General features: G+C 42.0%; 1 protein-coding gene across 1 annotated transcript; it reads right to left on the minus strand.

Annotated features, from left to right (window-relative positions):
• Positions 1–426: 426 nt before the first annotated feature.
• On the minus strand, positions 427–8,455 carry LOC134648392 (probable RNA polymerase II nuclear localization protein SLC7A6OS). Its single transcript, XM_063502921.1, has 6 exons — positions 8,154–8,455; positions 7,309–7,430; positions 6,698–6,862; positions 5,942–6,129; positions 3,785–3,957; positions 427–540 (listed from the first exon to the last, which is right to left on the minus strand). Exons 1-6 carry the CDS (start codon positions 8,307–8,309, stop codon positions 427–429), a joined length of 918 nt encoding a protein of 305 aa, XP_063358991.1. The 5' UTR covers positions 8,310–8,455.
• Positions 8,456–8,497: the final 42 nt, after the last annotated feature.

Here is an 8,497-nt window from a genome sequence, read left to right on the forward strand (position 1 = left end):
GTAGTACAGAAGATTCAATCTCTAAAGGCCCCAGTACATAATGGGCCATCGCCGGCCACTCCAAGGGACGCAGCCATGCGGCAGAATGAGATAGCAATATCACTTGCTCCCTCTAACGCATAAATGCGTCCCTTGGAGTGGCCGGCGATGGCCCATTGTGTACTGGGGCCTTGACAAAACGCGTCTATTACGACAGATATGACCGCTAGGTAGCGCAAGCGCGAGCAGGCGTCCGTTCCATAGCGGTGCGCGGCAACTACTATGGCCAGACACCAAAATTGGTGCGGACCGTATGCACTTGTAGCGACGCGACGACATCGCGGAGTGAGCCACGCCTGTATTGGCTAGGCCTGCAGTTTAAATAAAACAAGGTAAGTATAACAAAACGCGTATATTCACAAGACTCTTAGAGCTATAATGTCACAATCAGTCAGGTTCGTCGGAGGAGTACTGTTCCTTAAACTGTTTAGAGTCCTCATCCTGCCCGTAGTAGAAGCCATCATCGCTGTCATCCTTGTAGCTCTGGTTCCCGTCTACATTCTGTAAAAAAACAATACCTATATGTACTATTTTTTTTTATATGTACTAACATTGAGATATACTCGGTCAACCAGATCTTGACAGTAGAAAAAGGCGGCAAATTTGAAAAATGTAGGCGCGAAGGGATAACGTCCCATAGAAAATTTGAATTTCGCGCCTTTTTTTACTGACAAGATTTGGTTAACCAGCTATATTAATGTTATTATTACTACTATAGAGGAGCCATACTAAACAGTAGGGTATTTGACAATTTTTTATGAATGGTATCAGTCGATCAGGTTTGTTTTGAGGAACAAATGTCTGTATGGCACCCATTGTCTTAAAGCAATACAAAAGTCACAAATGATGGTCAGTCTGGCTCCCGCACTTTACTGACGAAACGCTTCTAAGAAAATGGCAATACATCGTGACGTCACCATGTAACGTTAGAAGGGATCACAGAACACCGCCTATAGAAACCTAATATTGGCCATTTTGTTCCCGACGCAAATCACCAAACTGTGAGGTGCGGGAGGGGTGTGCACGGCGTTGCGATTGGTCGTTCCAAACATGGCGCGCTAACACGTGTACGCGTAGGGATGGGACATGTTCATTACAGGTAGTGGGTACTGCTACCAGTGATACCGAAATTTATTGTGGTAAAATTGTTACCAATTTAATGCCAATTTAGTATACATAGAGTAAACTTACTTAATAATTATATTGATTAATTTAATATTTCATTAACTAATTAACAAAGTACCTGAAATTTTTACTTAACATATTAGGGCATTTCTGTTTAAAGTACTCAGAACTTGAATTTTAAAGTTTAGTATTTTTATATTATTTCCACTCAGAATCGCAATCTCTTTCGATACGAGAAAAAAGTGTCGCCAAAATCTCATAGGTACAATTATTTTCTTTTGTTTTATTAAGGTCATAGAAGGTTGTATTGAAAACATATTCAAATGGACCAATAACATATGCCTATTACAAATCAACTCTTGAGTTCTCTCGCACTTCTTTGAAGTTCATCATCAGGTCCATCTCGTGACATGAGACTTAACTGCTCACCTAGAGGGTTCTAAAAAACCCATACAACATATGTCTATTACAAACCAACACCGAGTTCCCTCGCACTTCTTGAAGTTCATCATCAGGTCCGTCTCGTGACATGAGATCCTAACTGCTCACCTAGAGGATACTAAAAAACTCATACAACATATGTCTATCACAAACCAACACAGAGTTCCCTCGCGCTTCTTTGAAGTTCATCATCAGGTCCATCTCGTGACATGAGACCTAACTGCTCACCTAGAGGATTCTAAAAAACTCATACAACATATGTCTATCACAAACCAACACCGCGTTCCCTCGCACTTCTTTGAAGTGCATCATCAGGTCCATCTCGTGACACGCGGCCTAACTGCTCCGCTGGCCTAGAGGATTCTAAAAAAACTTACACAACATATTACCTATATATTATGTCTAAAATGGTACAATACGGTATGACGAAGCACGAAGTTTCCGCAACTGACGAAACCATCATCGTCACATCACTAGTCGAAAGGGAAAGGGATAGCGCATTGCATTTTCAAGTTGACGAAAAGGGACGGACATACTTCGCCTCTGCTTACTGACCAGTATAAAATGAACCCCGCGGACAAAAAACATTATTCAATGAAATAATTAATTTGACTTTCCTGTGGGATGTTATTCCATCTGTTTCGTAAGTAGAAGTCTTAGATGACTTGCCACACCATTTTACGCTGCAATATCCCATGATTTCCCAATGAATTCAATAGTTTACGATTTATTTTCTTAGACTCGTGCATACTGCTAACAGGTCGTAACCTTGGGCGCAACTGATCGGAGCGGTGCGCGAACAATCTTATATTTGACCTATACACCATACGGGCGATGACCGCGAGTCGTCCTATAAGGTCGGTCTATAGGGGTTGGTCTGTGGAAGGGATACATAGCAGAATGTCCAAGTCGCATGTATGAAAAACAAGGAAAATGCGATTTTGTCGGTAAAATATTGCGTTTATATATATTGTTGCCATACAATTTTTTTTAATAAAATTGAGGAATCGAATGGTACCATAATTTTTTTCCTAGTTGGAAGTTTTTTTTACCACGCCACAGAATAAATTTAATAATAGTAACTGCTACTTTCCCCGCAGCGGCCAAAACGCGCGCCTTATTATCGGGTCAACAAAACAATCAAAATTGAACTCTAAATTTAAAACCTCACGGTCGTTTTTTGACTGGCAAATTTACACCCCTGGAACTCACGTCAATTTCCATGCAGTACGCAAACTCCTTCCCTGGCTTTTTCCCCGCTCCGACCAATACGCGCGCCTTATTATCGGGTCAACAAAACAATCAAAATTGAACTCTAAATTTAAATCCTCACGGTCGTTTTTTGACTGGAAAATTTACACCCCTGGAAGTCACGTCAATTACTGTGCAGTACGCAAATTCCTTCCCTGGCTCTTTCCCCGCTCCGGTCAATAGGCGCGCCTTATAGGCCGCATAGGCGTCCCATCAAGTAAGCAAAACAATCAAAATTCAATTCTAACTTCATAACCTCACGGTCGTTATTTGACTGGCAAATTTAAACTCACGTCGATTTCCGTGCAGTACGCAAATTCCTTCCCTGGTTCTTTCCCTGCTCCGGCCAATACGCGCGTCTTATAGGCTATCGGGTCACCAAAACAATCAAAATTCAATTCTAAACTCATAACCTCACGGTCGTTTTTTGACTGGCAAATAACTCACATCGATTTCCGTGCAGTACGCAAACTCCTTCCCTGGCTCTTTCTCCGCTCCGGCCAATACGCGCGCCTTATAGGCTATCGGGTCAGCAAAACAATCAAAATTCAATTCTAAATTCATAACCTCACGGTCGTAAATAGACTGACAAATTTAAACTCACGTCAATTTCCGTGCAGTACGCAAACTCCTTCCCTGGCTCTTTCCCCGCTCCGGCCAATAAGCGCGCCTTATAGGCTAGGCTATCGGGTCAACAAAACAATCAAAATTCAATTCTAAATTAATAACCACACGGTCGTTTTTTGACTGGCAAATTTAAACTCACGTCAATTTCCGTGCAGTACGCAAACTCCTTCCCTGGCTCTTTCCCCGCTCCGGCCAATAAGCGCGCCTTATAGGCTAGGCTATCGGGTCAACAAAACAATCAAAATTCAATTCTAAATTCATAACCACACGGTCGTTTTTTGACTGGCAAATTTAAACTCACGTCAATTTCCGTGCAGTACGCAAACTCCTTCCCTGGCTCTTTCCCCGCTCCGGCCAAAACGCGGGCCTTGTAGGCCGCATAGGCCGCCCCGTACCGAAGCACATCTTCGTTGTTTATGTCTGGGGGACCATCGTATATACGGTCTTCCCCTGCGTCACTTGACAAATCAGATTCTGTAAACAAGTAAATAAATAATAAAAAAACACATTTAACCGATTTGCAAGACCGATGTGATCCCATAAGTGTACCGCGGACAAAGTTTGTGCGGTCCACTAAAAATTCATTACAATTAAGTAGCTAGACCACGTGAACAAATTGATTGAGACATCAGGATTTATTAACACATTCAATGCCGAAAACCCGACTATCGGGTGTTTTATGATTTCGTTCCCAGGCCGGACGACCCGATAGTCGGGATCGTGGTACTATACATTTTTGTGGCCTGGCGCGGATGTCTTGTTTGGCTGGGTGGCAATAGCCTTATTTTTTGCTACGGCTAAATAAAAAGTGCTATGAGAGTACTATATACTTATTCGTGAACTCAAAATGTCTCACAAGTCACAACTAGACATCTGCCTGTCAAATATGTGAGAATAGCCGTTAGGCGAGCGCCACTATCGCGCACACAGCCAATGGAACACAGGGCCGAATTAACCAATAAACAAATAAAGCAGTTGCTTCAACTTCAAGCACCCGATTCGACTAGCACCAAAATCTCGGAAGTCAGTCAAACTCAACCAATTGATGACTACAGAGATGCACTGGGCCCCATGCGGCCGTGGTCCAGAGGTCAGCAAAGCACGTTCGACGTGTTGCCTCTCTGTCGCACTTGTAAATTCGTACGTAAGTGTGACAGGGAGGCAACACGTCGAACATGGTTTGCGGTATGCCCTCAGGAAGGCTTAAGGCATATAAATGTCTGTACATGGCCCTAAAAGTATGCGACATACTACATACCTATCCCGCACCTCTCCACTGCAATACTGCTGCCATCCTCCTCGTCTGGATAGTCGTTCGGCCAGTTGTTCCGTCGTCGGAGTTGTCGTGCGACGACTGTCATAGATAATCGTCTAATGTCTAAGACAACATACCTATCCTGCACCTCTCCACTGCGCGCACCATATCCTCCTCATCAATACTGCTGCCCTCCTCGTCCGGATCGTCGTTCCGCCAGTTGTTCCGTCGTTGGAGTCGTCGCCCGACGACTGTCATAGATATTCGTCTAATGACTAAGACAGCATACCTATCCCGCACCTCTCCACTGCGCGCACCATATCCTCCTCATCAATACTGCTGCCTTCCTCGTCCGGATAGTCGTTCCGCCAGTTGTTCCGTCGTTGGGGTCGTCGTGCGACGACTGTCATAGATAATCGTCTAATGTCTAAGACAACATACCTATCCCGCACCTCTCCACTGCGCGCACCATATCCTCCTCATCAATACTGCTGCCCTCCTCGTCCGGATAGTCGTTCCGCCAGTTGTTCTCGTCGTTGGAGTTGTCGTGCGACGACTGTCATAGATAATAGACTAATGTCTAAGACAACATACCTATCCCGCACCTCTCCACTGCGCGCACCATATCCTCCCCATCAATACTGCTGCCCTCCTCGTCCGGATAGTCGTTCGGCCAGTTGTTCCGTCGTTGGAGTCGTCGCCCGACGACTGTCATAGATATTCGTCTAATGACTAAGACAGCATACCTATCCCGCACCTCTCCACTGCGCGCACCATATCCTCCTCATCAATACTGCTGCCTTCCTCGTCCGGATAGTCGTTCCGCCAGTTGTTCCGTCGTTGGGGTCGTCGTGCGACGACTGTCATAGATAATCGTCTAATGTCTAAGACAACATACCTATCCCGCACCTATCCACTGCGCGCACCATATCCTCCTCATCAATACTGCTGCCCTCCTCGTCCGGATAGTCGTTCCGCCAGTTGTTCTCGTCGTTGGAGTTGTCGTGCGACGACTGTCATAGATAATAGACTAATGTCTAAGACAACATACCTATCCCGCACCTCTCCACTGCGCGCACCATATCCTCCTCATCAATACTGCTGCCCTCCTCGTCCGGATAGTCGTTCCGCCAGTTGTTCCGTCGTTGGAGTCGTCGCCCGACGACTGTCATAGATAATAGACTAATGACTAAGACAGCATACCTATCCCGCACCTCTCCACTGCGCGCACCATATCCTCCTCATCAATACTGCTGCCCTCCTCGTCCGGATAGTCGTTCCGCCAGTTGTTCTCGTCGTTGGAGTCGTCGTCGTCGTCCGCGTCGTCCGACGACTGCTCGCCGTTGTCGCGGTATGTGCCGAATATTAAGTCTGTTTCGTAGTGTTCTATACTGTAAATTGAAAAATGCGGTTAAAATAATAATAATGTTTACTCGTATGGCTAACTTTTATAAATGTTTGCTTGCAAACTGAACTCAAGAATTTAATACATGCGTCCCAAGGTTTTACTATTAGAACTATTTAGAACAAACTACATACAAGGAAAAACAGAATTGCTTGTTTCGAAAAACTAAAAAAAAAATTAAATTTGCTTTGTATGATAGGCTGCTACAGTTTAATAAAGACCTACAAACATAATTGTATTATTTAAAAAAACCCAGACAAGTGTGAGTTAGTCTCGCCAACCGAGAGTTCCGTACTTTTTAGTATTTCTTGTTATAGCGGCAACAGAAATACATCATCTGTGAAAATTTCAACTGTCTAGCGATCAAGGTTCATAAGATACAGCCTGGTGACAGACAGACATACGGACAGTGGACTTAGTATTAGCATTAGCATCGCGTTTTTACGCTTTGGGTATGGCACCCTAAAAATACCTAAAATGTTGTAGGCAAAGACTATAATAATATCAAAGAGAATTTGAAATAGAGGCGCATTGTCAAAACAAGTGTTATTTACCTGACTAAATTATCCAACATGGATATATCAAAGTCCTGTTTGGCAGCGGTGTACAGATCATAAGCATACTGCTCGTCCTCCTTCTGGCCCTTTCGCTCCAGGTCGACCAGGTCAAACTCGTCCGAGGCTTCTTTCAGGCCTCGGTGGCAGTTTACCACTTCATACCTGAAATATACATGAAGGAAATAACATTATACGACAAATAAATGATATCATGTTTCCTAACTTAACTCACTTTCTATGATTTAGACTTCGTTTAGAGAAAATGATTGACCCTTAAAAAAAATTTTTTTTACTCGCTTAGTCCCTGCAATTTTAAAAATTTGCAATCTCAATAAATTACTTGTCTTTTTGACAGAAAGTTCAAATTTTATTGACAGATTTTTGTATGTTTTCTAAATTATGTCCATTTCATATCAGCAAACAGAATTAAAAATAGGAATAGGAATTGTGTTAAGGCTCTAAAATAGCAGAAATACAGTAGGATTAGATTAGATTAGAGCAGAATAAAATAAAGTTTTTTTCACGGGTCACCTGATGGTAAGCGATTACCGCCGCCCATGGACATCCGCAACACCAGAAGGGTTGTAAGTTATGTAATATTACCATACCTGTTTTCAGTTGAAACCACCTTCCTTTCTTTTCGGAGTTTGTCAATAATATCACTGACATTATGTGTAGATTTCAATTTTACATCTGTTTTTGGCACTATATCTTTTACATTTGCAGTTTCCTATAAAAATAAAAAATAAAAAAAATACATTGATAATACCCAATGCATGTTTCTGTATGGATAACTGAACAAATTAGTGAAGATGATAAACTAATATTGCTTTAATATCAGTCAATGTGTTTAAAAACAGATTGGACAATTGGCTTTTAAACAATAAGTTAGACTGATGATTACTAGTGAAGTGATATGACTATACAAACTCTGAACTATATAACACTGGACACTGTGTGACATAGGCTAATCAGCTCAATAGCTGCTCGCCTATAATTATATAATAATAATAATAAGAATATGACTGTACCCCGGTTTGACGAAGCAAAGTGTGAGAACAAGAACTTACTATAAACAAATGTTGAACACAAAATAAAATGAACTGAATTATTCCAGGTAGATAATTTAAATTTTTGGCAAAATGACTACAGTCAATATCAGATGTAGGATTTTACAGTTAACAAGAATAAATTAAAGAGGTTTGCAAATTGTTAATAATAAAGGAACTAACACTCTTAGTTTAATATTGTTTACTTCAATGATGAGTCAATGATTTAGAAAATGCTTAATAACACTAAGTCGACATTTATTAATCACTAGCACTGGTACATTTTTGCCCCCGAAAAGCCGGTGTTGCTCGAAGGTAACTCAATAATAAAGGTTATTGTATGTTCAACAAAACTGTCTCTTAACACCATAACAAGCTTCTTGTTATTTGCCAGAGCACGTTACCTGATTGTCAACTGTGCCCCTAAACACGAACAGCGACGGTGCAACCTCTTCAGCATCATGTTCTTCAGTTTTCATGCGCTTGCACATGAGAACCAAGGCATCCTGTGGATTGTCCTCAAGCCTACGTTTTACGCGCAATATTGTTGAAGTAGCCATTATTAGATGCTCATGTATGTTATTGAAGAAGATAAAAACACAAACTGGTTGATTTCAGGGGATAAATAATTTATTTAAACATGTCAAAACTGTGAAATGAATTGTTAACGCGCACATAGCCGCAAACCAATCGCAAATCGCAGTATTTACAAATGTCAATGTCAAACGTGACGTATCGTATCTCAATT

The sequence above is a fragment of the Cydia amplana genome, chromosome 5 (genome assembly GCF_948474715.1).
Source record: "Cydia amplana chromosome 5, ilCydAmpl1.1, whole genome shotgun sequence".
Lineage (NCBI taxonomy): Eukaryota > Metazoa > Arthropoda > Insecta > Lepidoptera > Tortricidae > Cydia > Cydia amplana.